At 36.7% G+C, this 14,346-nt stretch overlaps 1 protein-coding gene and 1 non-coding gene across 15 annotated transcripts; one reads left to right on the top strand and one right to left on the bottom strand.

The window, feature by feature from the left end:
• The first annotated feature begins 4,259 nt into the window (after positions 1 to 4,259).
• Positions 4,260 to 12,999, top strand: LOC114379112 (calcium homeostasis endoplasmic reticulum protein-like). 14 transcript variants are annotated; one of them, XM_028337690.1, is made up of 9 exons: positions 4,260 to 4,340; positions 4,821 to 5,914; positions 6,569 to 6,846; positions 7,296 to 9,381; positions 10,092 to 10,155; positions 10,687 to 10,727; positions 11,352 to 11,435; positions 12,160 to 12,501; positions 12,577 to 12,999. In XM_028337690.1, the coding sequence occupies exons 2-4, from the start codon at positions 4,866 to 4,868 to the stop codon at positions 8,078 to 8,080; spliced, it is 2,112 nt and encodes a 703-aa protein (XP_028193491.1). In that variant the 5' UTR covers positions 4,260 to 4,340; positions 4,821 to 4,865; the 3' UTR covers positions 8,081 to 9,381; positions 10,092 to 10,155; positions 10,687 to 10,727; positions 11,352 to 11,435; positions 12,160 to 12,501; positions 12,577 to 12,999. The 14 variants fall into 14 exon arrangements, with proteins under 14 accessions (XP_028193491.1, XP_028193482.1, XP_028193490.1 ...); XM_028337681.1 differs by having other exon boundaries at positions 10,687 to 10,861; XM_028337689.1 differs by having other exon boundaries at positions 10,639 to 10,727.
• A 413-nt stretch (positions 13,000 to 13,412) lies between these two features.
• Positions 13,413 to 13,485, bottom strand: TRNAR-CCU. Its single transcript has one exon. It is a non-coding gene; the product is annotated as a tRNA-Arg (tRNA).
• Between the last annotated feature and the right edge of the window lie 861 nt (positions 13,486 to 14,346).

The following is a 14,346-nucleotide window of genomic DNA, read 5'->3' as shown; positions in this document are numbered from 1 at the left end:
AGTCACACAAGTAATATAAAATGGTAAGAACCGAGTATCGAATCACAAGGAACTTGTTTCATTCAGAAAATATGCGTTCAAATGAGCAAACATTTGTTTAAAGCCAGTAAATATTAAGAAGGGTTTTTGTCTACAGTTCTAATTAACTACCAATTTAAAATGTCTAAAAGTGAGAGATAAAAACAGTCAAGTAAAAGCGTTGGGTCATTCTACTGAACCTACTTTGATGTTACTAAGTATTTTCTCTATTTAACGTTGTTCTAGTGTTCTTATGCTGAAGAAACTACCCAAACCAATATCCCTTGAGTGAATGGGCCTAACTCTATTTAAACTTCGTCCTTGATCCCTCAACAAACTTAGTTTAAACGAGTTGCATTAAGATTACAACATAATATAAACTAAATCACTACACTCCGTTCCTAGACATACAGTTCTCTAGTCTGCTTTATCAAATTCTAAGGTTTTAAAGCACTTCCCAGTACTAAAATCCTAACTTTACATACAAATGAGTGATCAAGCCACAAGCATGCAAGAAATAAGTGTAGATAGAAGCAACAAACACATAAAAACAACTTTAAATAGATAGTGAGAGAATATTACATCAAATGTTCAGCAGAAATCCCCAACAAGAGGTTTAGCCTTCCATTGCAAGTTAATAACTTTCAGCACAAAGGATAGATTTTTGAAGAAAAACTAAGGTTACAAATGGATGAGGATGTCTCCTCCACCCCTAGAACCCTAAAATCACTCCTAAAACCTAAACTCTCTTGAAGGCTGGAGCTTTTTTCTGTTTTTCATCTCTCTGGGTGTGTCTCTTCATTTCCTCTGGTGTCCTCTTTTTAATTTTTACACCAACTTCAGTGTTTTAAAGGCTTCCACGTTTCAGATTCTGAAGGCTCGCTTAGCGCGATTTGCTCGCTAAGCGCAAGTAAGTGAATTTTGGCTTAGCGAGTTGGGCGCGCTAAGCGCGATAAGGAACAAATGACTCACTGAGCGAGCTGGCGGTGCACTGAGCGTGGGCATCTGACACAGATCCTCTTCTAGGGTTTCCCAACGCGCTAAGCGGGCTGAGTGCCTTGCTTAGCGGATGTCACTCGCTAAGCGCATATGCCTCGTTTAGCGAGACACCAGCTGCTAGACCTTCTCTTCATTTGGCCTGAAACTAAAATTGATTCACATTAATTCATAAAAATAAGAGTATCAGCTGAGCAAAATCAAACTAAACACAAAAATATGTACGAATCCTACAAAAAGAACCATAAATTGAGGGAAAGATGCTAATTTCATATAACTATTCAATACAAAAGTTAGTCGTAAATGACGACTAACAGTTTGTTGAGTCTTTTTTTTAGTTTTTTTACTCTACTCTAGAGCCATTCTAGGTTTCTCTTTGAGTCCTACCTTGCTTTTATGTGCTGGTCATTGCTTTAATTGTTGAATAATCCTTGAAAATTTGTCTTGATAAAACTCTATTGGTTTAGCTTTCATTTCATTTTTTTGGTCTTTGGTTATTGATTGTCTCTTTGTTTCCTTGTTTGTGAGTTGCCATATAGGAAATTGCAAAGGAGGATTGGTGTCATCCCTTTAAGAATTTGAGTCAAGAAGCAACGGGCCAACCACCTTAAGAGCTATTGGGCTAAGAAGCACTCCAAATTGAGTGAATCACCAAAGAGAGAACAACCACCAAAATTGAGGATCTTTTTGTAATTTTGTAATTGACAAATTACTTTCCTTCATTGCTTTCTAATTTTGTAACAAAAAGGCCTTTCATTAGAAGTAAGTTGGGAGCCTCTAATAGGTCACCCTACTTCCATTTGTGTGTAATAATTTTAGGCAATTTTTTCTTAGGATAGTGAGTGGTTTGTTGGGAACCGTAAATGAGGTCATCCAAACACTCTTAGGAACCGCCTAGTTTACATTTCTTTCACTTTAATTTCTTGCTTACTTTCATAGCTTATTTTCTTTACTAGTCACGCCTAGTTTATCTTGTTATTGCATGATACTTTCTTTTGGCTTATCATGCTTATCTTGAGTTCTTTTGAACCCTAGCTTTTACCTTTTACAAACCCCCAACAAGAAAGAACCACAACTTAGGAACCAACATGAGTCATCATTCATCTAGTGTTAATGGTGAGGGTACTAGTCATAAGGACCATCTATCTAGAATCTTAGATGTGTTGAGTTCCCTCAAGTTATGGAAAGAAAAACTAGAAAGAAAAGAAAAAGGAAAAGAGAGGGTAGAAATAAATCAAGATAAGAGGGAACAAATAAGAGAAGAAGAAAGAAGGAAAATACTAAAAGAGTTAAGGAAAGAAAAACATGCCACCTATAGTAGTCATGATTCTTGTAAGAGCCTAAGTGAAGAACTTCGTGACTATCATGAAGGAAGGCATAGGTCACATCTTAGACCTCACTCCCAAAGGAGAGAAAAGGAAAGAAAGCCTCAAGAGGCTAACATTAACCTCCCATACATCCATGGGAAGGACAATGTAGAGGCTTACTTAGATTGGGAAATAAGGGTAGAGCAACAACTTAAAAGAAAGTCTACTTCAAAATCTTATGGCTCTCACTCTTATCTATAGAAAGACCAAGGTTTAGGAATCTTAGGGGCACCACCTTCTAAGCCCAAAGATGATAAGGGGAAGATAATAGAAAAGCAACCCCTCAAGGCTAGTATGCAAGAGAAGACTAGCTTTATAAAATGCTTTAAATGTCTTGGAAGATGACACATTACTTCTTAATGCCCCACCAAGAAAACCATGATTATGAGGGGCCAAGACATTTATAGTAGCCAAGATGAGGCTACTACTTCACCTTCCTTTAGTGAAAGTGATGAAGCAAAAGGGGAAGAATCTAGTGAAGAAATCGACCCCCAAGAAGAAGGACAACCATTAATGGTTAAGGAGGAGTGTAAGGAGGTAAGTGTCTCCTCCAAGAGGTTAGCTAAGAAGGAAAATCATTTTGCAATAAAGACAAACATTAAAGAAATTTCCCCTCTTAGACAACCTCTACATTTTCTCCTTTGTCAAAAGACACTTGTTAGCATTGCCACACCTCTTGGGCTTGAGGTTATTCCTCAATTAAAGGAGTTGTTGGATGAGAGTTTGGTTCGTAAGAGCTTAAATCCTTGTTTTTTGTTGGTGCCCAAAATAGATATTACTAGGCACCAAATCCCTAAAATAGGTGGTATGATGAATTTGTGTAACCCTCTTTTGTAAAATCACTCATGCACTCAACATCTTCATGATTTGTGTACATAGAGATTCATTAGGTAGGTTTGTTATTATTTTTTGTTTCAATACAAACCTAGGTGCTCATATGGGACACCTTAGGTTTGTCATACTTTTTGGTATGAGTAATCAACATGAGAATATAAAAAAAGGTACGTTTTATTGCATTACTTTCCTTAATTTTTTAAATGGTGATCAATAGGAAATAAATTTAATTGAATTGGGAGAAGCCCAATCCAATTAAATTTTAAAGGGAGAGGTGAACATTTGCTTGTTACACCCCATTGTCACATCATATAGTCACTTTGTGCATGTCCTTCATGCTTTACATGCCTCATGACACCTAAGCATACTTAGTGGAGAATCTTGAACTTATCTTGGATTAGTGGGCTGAACCATCTAAAATTCATTAATCACAATTAGTAAAATTTTGGCTCCATAAATTCAATTTCAAATTCAAGTAAAATTTGAATAGAAATTTAAATTTCCCTCGAATTTTGTGACACTTAGACTATAAACAGAGACCATGTGTGTGCATTTTTTCAACTTTGATCATTTGAGAATTACCCTTTAAAGTTCAAATATCTTTTGAGGCACAAAATTTCATGCTCCTTTTCTCCTTCTCCCTTCACTCATCTTCTCTCTTACCTTCAAGCTCTTATCTTTGACTTCCTATGGTGGTGAACTTCTTCTTGACTCATCTTTATAAAAATTTAAATTTTTAAAGATCAATTTAATTAAAAAATAATTTTTAAATAAACACTTTTAACAAAAAAAAATACATTTTTAATAAGCAGATAAATTAATAGGATTTGATTCTTAAACTAAACATATTTATTTTAATTAAAAATACTTTAAAAACAGAATAAAAAAAATAATTATTCAATTAAAATAAACATTTATTTAACAAATAAGTTTGAATAAAATATCCAAATATCCTTATATCTATAATCACAAAAAATGCATAAGGGGTAAAAACGTAATTTCGAATTATAAGCCATATGTAAATCTCGGGTGGGGCTAAATTTTTCACGCTGGTCTCGTTGAAGTGTAAGCAAGCATCCCAAAACCCCAGCAGCGTGTGCTTTCTTCGTTCGTCTCTTACATCAGGTGCGATTTCACCCTTTTGTTTTCTATCCACCGCTGATCCTTCTTCTCTATATCTGATTAATTATTGTTCCCGCTTCACTGTTTTCTGTTTGGTTTCGTCATTTGAAATTTCGTCAATACTTGTTTTCTTTTAATTCGAGTTTGGATATTTATGATTTCATGGCGGAATTTGTGGTGTATGTGTTGATCTTTTGTTCTTGATTTGGGTCGCATTTTTATGATTATAATAATTTTTTATTTTCTTATTAATTTTTATTGCATTACCTTGCCTCAATGCTATGAACAAACTTCAACTGAACTTTTTAAGAGGAATTCCATCGAGCCAATTCTGTTTTCTAGAAATGTTTGTTTAGAAATTTGTCTACTGTTGCAGTATTTTTGGGTTCAGTTATTACGAATATGTCAGGTTATGGATCAATGGCAACCAACTATATATATATAACAAAATTGAAGGGATTTTAAAATTTTCTTTGGTTGTAGGTACATTAATTAAGATAATACTACTTCTGAAGTGCTGTTGAGGTTATGGAGCGCCAGGGTCATGATTATGCAACTGCATCTGCTATGGCATATGCTCAGCAACAACGACAAGCTGCTAATATGCAACAACAGCAGCAGTTTGGATTTCATCCCCAGCATCAGCAGTTTCCTTCGTCAATGCACGGTTCTCCTTTTATCCCCCCAGGTCCTGGTCCTGCACACCCCCCTATGCAACAATTCCCTTATCATCCTGCCCTGCAGCAGCAGCAACAGCCACTTCCACAATTACACCCTCATGCCCCTCCCCCGCCTCATCTTCTACTTCAGCAGCAGCAGCAGCAGCACCAAGGACCACCTGCATACCCTTCGCATTATCCTCCTCCTCTTGTTCCATCTCCGTTTTATGATTCTGCTCCTGCTCCGCCCCCGGTTGCTCCCCCTTCTGATCCCGAGCTGCACAAGAGAATTGACAAGCTTGTTGAGTATGCAGTGAAAAATGGCCCTGACTTTGAAGCTATGATATGTGAAAAACAACGGGATAATCCTTCCTATAGCTTCCTCTTTGGTGGGGAAGGTCATGGTTACTACCGTTATAAGCTTTGGTTATCAACTCGTCCCCCGGGTGGTCCATTCAACCCGTCTTTTCCATCATCTTCCATGCCCATGATGCTTCCTCCAAATCCAATGATGAATCTGTCTCCTGTAAATGTTTCTCCGATGAACCCTGCAGGAATTGGTTCTTCACCTTCGATGCTAGGTCCACCTCCTTTCCAACAGTTCTATGATCAACAACACCACCATCAACATCCTCAGTCTTTTGGACTTCCTGGTCGGCCTGAGTATGATCCGTCATCCAAGTCTTTCAAAGGGATCTCTGGGCCACTTCCATCTGATGTTGCAATGGAGCTCAGTAATGTCCTTAACAATCTGAATGGTACAAAAGAATCCATCAAAGGTGCAAAACTTTGGTTCATGCAGAGATCTCCATTTGCACCAGCCCTAGCAGAGGCTCTTAGAGATAGAGTCTTTGCATTGGATGAAGTTGAGAGACAGTTACACATAATATACCTCGCCAATGACATACTTTTTGACAGGTATCATACGATATTATTTCAGCGTTGAGCTTGGTTTTTCTTCAACCCCCCCCAACCCCCCCCCCCTCCCAAATTTCAGAAACATTCTTTGATTAATTTGCAAAGTATGGATCACGCATACACTGTATTTTCCCTCCCTGTTGTCATGTCCAAATAAGCTTGGTTATTAGTGTAGGTTTTTCTCCATTTGCAGTTTTTGCCTGATTGGGGGATTATTTTCACGGCTCTAGGAATGCAATAAAAATCATGTTTTATAGGACTTACCACAGTTACCAAACACTACCCCTTCTCATGTATTTCATTTTCCCCCTAAAACCTTCTATTTTCTTCCCAAATCTCTTGGAAATTATGCTGAAATCTCATGAAAATAGCAAAGCAATACATAGTCATCCTATCAATTATCAAAGCACTTTTCACGGAAGGTGCAGGCTGGATTTTATTTGGGAGTTTTATTAACTGTTAACTGTTTCTGGCCCTATGGTTGTACTATAATTATATAAAAATAGAGCATATTTTTCCTTTTGTTGTACTTTTTTGCAAGATCTTTGCCCTCTTGGTTATTTTGGTCCTGGTTTGATAATTTTCTTGACATTGATGCTAGAGTGGATGATTCTGCTTTTCATTATCTTTGACTTTTGTATCACTACATCACAGCTTAAATCGAAGGACAAGCAATAGTGACCTTGACAATGAAGCTCTTGCCTTTAAACCTGTTTTAGGCTCCATGCTTGCAAGAATTTATCATAATCCACAAAGCAATGAGGAATACAGGAAAAGAATGCAGCAAATGGTGGAATTCTGGTCTTCTAAAAAGGTATACGATCAAGAGACTATATCTTTACTGAAGGGTGAGATGATTGGTGGGCCACAATCAACTCCTTTTCCCGGGGTTTCAAAGGATTTATCTTCTGCTTCAGCAGAGTCAGGTTCAGGTAAGCTTCTCTTTTTTAGCCAGAATGTTTTATGGCTTGATAAAGTCTGTCAGTCAATTTCTTCTCTCATGATAGCTGGATAATGTCCATCTTGCTTTAAGGAATACTCAAGTTCTTTTTTCTTTCTTTAAGGAGAGGGAAGGGGTTGACTCAAGTAATTTTGTGGTGTCATCTGTTGTAAATTTATCCATTAGAACACTGTAAGCTAATTTGGTGTTTTCTTGCATGTTTTTTTCATGAAGTTTTGTAATAAATGACTAGGCATTAATTTCTGATTTCATAGTCATCCACACCGGTCACCACTGAACTTGAAACAACTTAGTTTTGTTTTCTTGAAATTATTACTCTGAAGTTTACAAAAAAAAAAAAAAAACTGAAGTTTGCAATTCAGGTCTATATTATGTGATTTAGTAAATTATTTATAATTTCTTCTCCCTTCCCTGTTGCAGGAATACTGCAGACACCTAACTATGTTGCCCAGCAGTGGCAAACTGATAGGTTAGGCGCTGGTTTAAGTTCCTTGGATCAAGATCGTCCTGATAAACTTGCAGCTTCAGCACAGTCACTATCAATTCCCCTAGTAGCTCAGCAGTTTCTTCCAAGTTCTGCTTCTCCTGGTGCCTTTCCTGGGTCCATGGCTATACCATCTTCTGTTCAACCAGCTAACCAAGCTCCTGGTGCTCATTTATTGCCCCTTCCTTCATCTGACACCCCTGAACAGTTGCCACCATATCCATTATTCCCACCTGGCCTCATTCCTGGAATGGTTAGAAAGATGCAGATTGGTAGCGGAGTCCCATATTCTCCTTTGAGCCCTTTGGATATTCCAACTATAATACCACCATCGACTGTACCGCCATCAGAAATTCTTCAAAGAGTGTCAAAATTTTTTAAAGAAATTGGAGAGGTAAATCCTTCTGAGGGCCCTATGAATTCCGATTCAAGAGATGAAGATGATGAATATGATAGAGAATATGAGAGGGAGCCTCCAATACGAAAGGGAGGTGCTTGTATACCTCCACCCCCAACCTTGCAGGTTGATCCAGAGACGGGAACCTATGCTGATGGAAGTGTAGAACGGAAACCAGGATCCAGTGGCTCGGGAAGATTGGGGCTTGGGGCCACAGCTAATCCCAATGAGGTGAGTCAGTATGATGATGTATATACATCTTACAGGAAGCACAGAAGCACCAATTACCATTCATCAATGAGTGCTAGAGCCGCCACAAGATGAAAGCCTCTAATTACCTTTTCATCCAACATTTCAGATTCCAGGATGTTAGACTAGCTCAGTTAGCTTTGTCTTTATTAATGTTTTTTTGAATGGCTGTAGTTGAGCTGACACTTTTGTTTGTTATTTGCCAATGGTCAAATGTGCTTTTTCAGCTGAATTCATGGATTGGATGTATCATTCCTTGACCAAAACTGAATATTCCATAAACTTTAAGTCACACATGGTAATGGGATAGAAAATGAATGATAATCCCATTTTCCTCTATATTCCCTTCGCTCAAGTTTGATTTTGGTATATGGTTTAATAGGGTCTTTTAGTCCTTGTAACTCGTTATCCTTTATTCATTTTAGCCTTTTTTTTAAGTTTTAATGGATTTTGTTTAATTGTATGATTCAGTGTGCTTGAATGAGTCATGCTCTTTTTTTTTTTTTTTTCAGTTCCACAGAACCTTAATTGACTTACAATTTAAAGTGAACATGATCAAGCAGATAAACTTGTGAATTGAGCTGCATGATTTGGTGTTGTTGGCTAACATACTCAACATGGGCTAAGAAACTGTTTAAGCTGATGCAGATGAGCAAAATCACTCAACTTGACTCGAAACTGACAAGTTAACAGCAATAGAAAATTCTTTAACGTTTATAGCCACCATGTTGTTTTTGTTTTGTCCTGTGTGTTCGGCTGTGAAGGTCAGCCACTCAGCTGGGACACATTGAAAAGCATGTCACTTGCAGTAATCTTTACTGAATCTTATGTACCTAGCTTTGCCTCGCACAATGCCATCGAGTCTTTTTCTGAAACTGTTTCAGTATCGTACATGTTCATCATATCAAGGACTAATGGCAAAGGATTAATAGATCACACCTAAAAATGCCATAATTCTGCCAGCCACTCGACTCAGCTCCATTCCGTTAGTGGATAAGATAACACCTCAGTAAGATGGCACATGATTTGATAGAAATGAGGTGGGGAGTTGAAAAGGAGGAATGGGAACACTTAAGCTGAAGCTTGATATTGTTTTGTGTGTATGTTTCTGTTGGCTTTTGGTTTCTATTTTTTAGGGTGAAAAGATGGCCACAATTCAAAATGTTTTAGCTGTCATAAAGGGGTCGAAAGAACCTGATTGATATGTTCTTCTTGGGAACCATAGAGATGCATGGACGAATGGTGCTGTTGATCCTAGCATTGGAACAGCTGCACTACTTGATGTTGCTCGTTGATTTTCTGCTCTATTGGGCTCGGGGTGGAAGCCAAGCAGAACTATAATTCTCTGCAGTTGGGATGCTGAGGAATTTGGGATGGTAGGTAGTAGTTCCTTCTTCACAACTGATATGCATTGTGGTTCTGTGAATAATATGGAAAATGACCAGTTTTTTTGGTTTTTAAAATTTTAAATTCATGTTAATGTCTGCTGTAACCACTTTCATGATGATGTGGTGTCAGTGGTTGTTGATAAGCTAGCTACAAATAATTTTGGACATTTGGGGTGAAACTCTACTATTATTTGTTTAATTTGCCTAAATTAAATGTCGCTGTCTTTCTCTTGAATTTCTTCTTGATACGGATTGCAATTTTGTTACCTGTTTTCTTCAATGTGTTGTCAGTTGCCTTCTTCAACATTCAGATATGCTCACTATCAAATCAAATGAGTTTGCTTTATTTCAATAATGGTGTCATTTCCTGCAATATTCTCTCGAAATCAAGTTTATCTGTTTATGTAGATAGGATCCACTGAGTGGGTTCAACAAAACCTTAATAATCTTCGTTCCAAAGCTGTAGCATACCTTAATGTGGACTGTGCTATGCAAGGTCTTGGTTGCTTTGTTGGTTCAACTCCTCAGCTAGACAGTCTTATTCTTGAGGTCACAAAAAATGTATTTAGTTGAATTTATTATCATTTATAAATACATGTGCAAACATACATGTGGGTAATTCTTAACAAATATATATTATGCTTACTCATAGTAATTCAGTAATTCTGAATATCAATCAGCTTTTGCTTTAATTTCAGGTCAAGGATCCTGACTCTGAGGGTGTATCATGAGAATTGGGTGGCTGCTGGCGGAGGCAATAATGTAATGCTTTTGTCACTACTTGCCAAGTGTTTGTTTGCTCACATCTCATATATGTTTCGTCTGATACAATTGTTATGATGTTCCAGAGAACCATGATCTCTTGATTATCTTTGTTGCTTTAATGCACCAGATCCTACAGTTATTCATTATTTGTCCGTTACTGATCAAACTTGTCTTGGGTTTTGAGCTGGCATATAGCTAAAATTAGTTTGATAATGAATAGCTTATAATTGGGGTTTCTCAAGGTGCTTGAGTTTTGGCAACCCTAGTGTGTAAAGCTGAAACTGAATTTATAGGTGATTGGCATTCTTTTGTTTCCCTATAACAGATTTATTTTATTTGTAGGATATGATATCTGACTTTTAAATGGAGCAACTTAAATTTTATAGCCGTATTATGATAATGTGTTTTTGCCATGCTTTTTCCAAAGTGGGTTTCAATTTTGTTGTTCTATTTGGTAGCCACTTTTGTTTGATTGCGCAGATTCAAAGGCTCAGTGGAGTTGATTCTGATTTTGCTCCATTTGTGCAGCACGCAGGGGTTCCATTCATTTTGATATGTATTATGGAAGAGTTATGTATCTCATGATTCACTGTCCAGTCCCAGATTCTTTAAGCATATTGTTTTGTGATACAAAATTAAATTATTTCTAGCTCACAGGGCCGTGTCTAAAACTTTCTAGGCCTGAGGCAAATTTTATACTTGAGTGAGTTGAGTCTTACTTTGATATTATTCGTCGAGTTTCATTTTATTTCTAACTTATTGAAATGCATTTACAATAAAACAATTTCAACATTTCACTTTATGGTAATCTATTCTTACACCAAACTTTATGGTAATTTATTCAATCACTGTATATTAAATGTAAATAGTTTTCTCTATCTTTGTAAATGAGCAATAAACTTAAATGATTTACAAAAATATCTTTGTATATACATATTTTTAACTTGCATAGACTTACTAAGAAATAATTTCACATACTATAATAAAGTTTATAATTTAAATTAAAAAATTATCATTTTTTAAAGAAATTAAGAACTAAAGTGGGGCCTAAGGTGGTTGCCTCACTCACCTAGTGGCTTCCATGGCCCTGCTACCTCAATATGCTTCTAATATGCCATGTCTATAATGTGTCATATATCCATAGGCTTGAATTTCTAATAATAGTGGTGTAATAATCTCTTTCCGATTTCCAGATTTCCCCATCTATCACACTGCGTTCGACTCCTATAACTGGATGGCATAGTATTGAGATCCATTCTTCCACCGCCATGTTACTGGTTAGATTTTTCTTTTATGGTTTAAAAGTTTCTATTTTTAATGAACTGTAAATCCATGTGACAGTCATAAGATGTTACTTTTCTGTTCTTTGTTGTAACTGTTGGAGTTTGGGGGCTTGTAGCCCTTCACTTGGCTGATGATCCTGTTCTTCCTTTCAATTACGTTCCATATGCAAATTAGTTACAGTTACAGGTGTGCATTTATATTCACCTCTGATTTAAACTAACTTCTTGTTAGCTACTGTCTTTTGGGATAGGTAGTTCCACTGTTAAATAAACTAGGGACTTTTATTTGAGAGTTAACTACTAAATTAAATGAGTTGATACAATGATACTAATTAGTGACATCCTGACATGCATGATGCATGATGCATAATGCATGGAAGTTGCCTGAATAATGGATGGACCGTGAGTGTGTTTTGATTGATTATTATCCAACATTTTTTTCTTGTTAAACATTAAAAATATTTAAAATTGAATTTTCATGAATTCCATTAAATTGTTTTTTTTCTTAATCTAAAAGACGTTGGTCTTTATCTAATAAGAAAAGATTAACATAGGGCTGAAACAAACAGTGAGAAACTGAATAAAACAAACAGTGAGAAATGAATTGAAGAAAGTTTTTGTAATATTGATGTTGGTTGTGTAATTGGCACCATGTATTACAGTATTAGTTGCACAGCATCCATATATTGATTATGTAATCTTTCCCTGCTTTGGGCAGTTGTACAAAAACACGTTGAGCAACTTGATAGACCAGAAAATTTCTCTACATCCATTAACCCTTTCAATTGAAGAATCTGCTTCTGCTGCCAAAGAAGCCGATGATGAATTAAAGGTAAAGCCAAAATAACCGCAATGGTTTTCATATATTGTTTCTTATGTTGTAAACACTCCAACTTGTTTCCAATTGCCATGCATTTATGCTTGTCTTTCTTTTGAACCATAAAAACTGAGATTGCAAGAAACTGAAGGTTGTTTGGTAGATATGAAAAAGCGAGCATTGAATGATAGACTAATTGCGGAAAAAGGCTTCTTGGATGCAGATGGACTTCAAGCATCTCTCGTGAGTGTGTTACTCGCATATTATCATCGTTGCATGTTGTAAATGAAACATAAAACCTGACATTTTCTGTTATAGGTGTTTGGGCCTTCAAGCAACCATGGGAGGTTAATTTCTTCCCAGGGATTTCTGATTCTATCACTAGGTCGTCGGCTATCATCAATTCAATATGAGATTTGGAGGGTTGCCAAAGCAATTCGTAGAGCTGCTGGTGCTGCACTCAGTGGAGAATTCACCTAAAAACTAATGGGAAAAAGTCATACAGAGGAGAATGGAGATGGATGAAATCTTGTACTTGAGTTACCTGTAAATATTAGCGTTTCTTTTAACACGAGCAGAGTAGTTAGTTAATTAGTTAGCTTATCTGCATATTGTGGTACATAATTGTACATTAAGTTTTCTAAAAGGAGATGGATAGATATTCCAGCCGTTTGAAGAAATGTACACGGTGACAGCAGATTTTGTGCTTCTTATAATGAATGATCTGCACAAGTTTTTCTACATTTTGTTTAGAGCACAGATAAATTTAGGAACCAATTGCTTAATGATCTGCACAATTGCTTAATGAAAAAACTGTAGTGAGGAGAGTAGACCAGATGGAGAGAAGGCAAACAATTCGAGGCAGAGGAAGACCCAAAAAGACTATAAGAGAGGTTATCAAAAAGGATCTCGAACTTAATGATTTGGATAGAAGTATGGTACTTGATAGAACATTATGGCGGAAGTTGATCCATGTAGCCGACCTCATCTAGTGGGATAAGGCGTTGTTGTTGTTGTTGTACATCGGTTGAAGTTTGAATAGATAGACAAACAAAAATTTGGCAGAACAAAAAATATACAGAACAAAAGGTGATGAACATAAAATACACAGAAAATAATAAATAATAATATACAACAAAATAATAAAAAGAGGACGCGCCAGGTAGGGGTCGAACCTACGACCTTCTGCTTAGGAAACAGACGCTCTATCCACTGAGCTACAAGCGCTTATTAATTATGAGGTGTGTAAAAATACAATAAATACTTAGATTCCGCCTAAAAGCTTTTTGGATGAAGATTTCAAAAGCATAGGCGCAATTGGAAGAGAGTGGAAGAAGACGATGGCGAATTGGCAGCTTTCTGCAACCACTTCACTATTTGTTCTGTTTAGTTGCTGAGAAGTTATGGACATTATTCGAGGTTTGCAGCCCATAATGGTCCTATCCGACACGAATAGGATTGCCTCCGGTGAAGGATACATGTGGTTCAGACAAAAAAATAAAAGTTAGTCGAAGCTCCCAGCCTCATCTTAAAGATATTGAAAATATCTCATTTGAAAAGCAAATACTTTGGATTTTACAAGTCCCTAATGATTGATTAAGCACAAACACAAACAGATACACCCAGACCATCAAATGAAAGTTTTTTTTTTTTTTATATATTACAGGCTGGCTAAAAACAGAAAGAACAAATAGCTATGTACACAAATGCATTGTCGAAGAATTGGCTAGTAAGGCTAAATTCAGGAAGGTTGGAGCAAAGTTAAGAATCCTGACCCTCATCTCTTGATCTAAGGAAAGACCCTATTTAGCTAAAGCATCGGCAGAGGCATTAACTTCTCTATAAATATGACGAATTCTAAACAAAGTGAATCGGTTCAACGCCAGATTGATGCTATGCATTAGAGCAACACAAGGGTGATGAGGAGAAACCCCGCTTTTAATGAATTAGACAACCAATTGAGAATCAATTTTGATTTTCAACTTCAAGAAACCACTACTTATAGCCAGTTGAGAAGTATGCAGGATGGCCCAAAACTTAACCTTCACAATGGTGCATTGACCCAAATTAGGCGCAAAGCCCACAATA

The sequence above is a fragment of the Glycine soja genome, chromosome 12, assembly GCF_004193775.1.
Source record: "Glycine soja cultivar W05 chromosome 12, ASM419377v2, whole genome shotgun sequence".
NCBI classification, from domain to species: domain Eukaryota; kingdom Viridiplantae; phylum Streptophyta; class Magnoliopsida; order Fabales; family Fabaceae; genus Glycine; species Glycine soja.
Note: the sequence above shows the minus strand (reverse complement) of the source record. Positions and strands in the feature narration are given on the sequence as shown.

Excerpts from the sequence above, each read along its gene's own strand:
- LOC114379112 (XM_028337691.1), top strand. The coding sequence starts at position 4,866 with ATGGAGCGCCAGGGTCATGATTATGCAACTGCATCTGCTATGGCATAT. Across the intron at positions 5,915-6,568 it reads AATGACATACTTTTTGACAG|CTTAAATCGAAGGACAAGCA; the intron begins GTATCATACGAT and ends ACTACATCACAG. Across the intron at positions 6,847-7,295 it reads TTCAGCAGAGTCAGGTTCAG|GAATACTGCAGACACCTAAC; the intron begins GTAAGCTTCTCT and ends TCCCTGTTGCAG.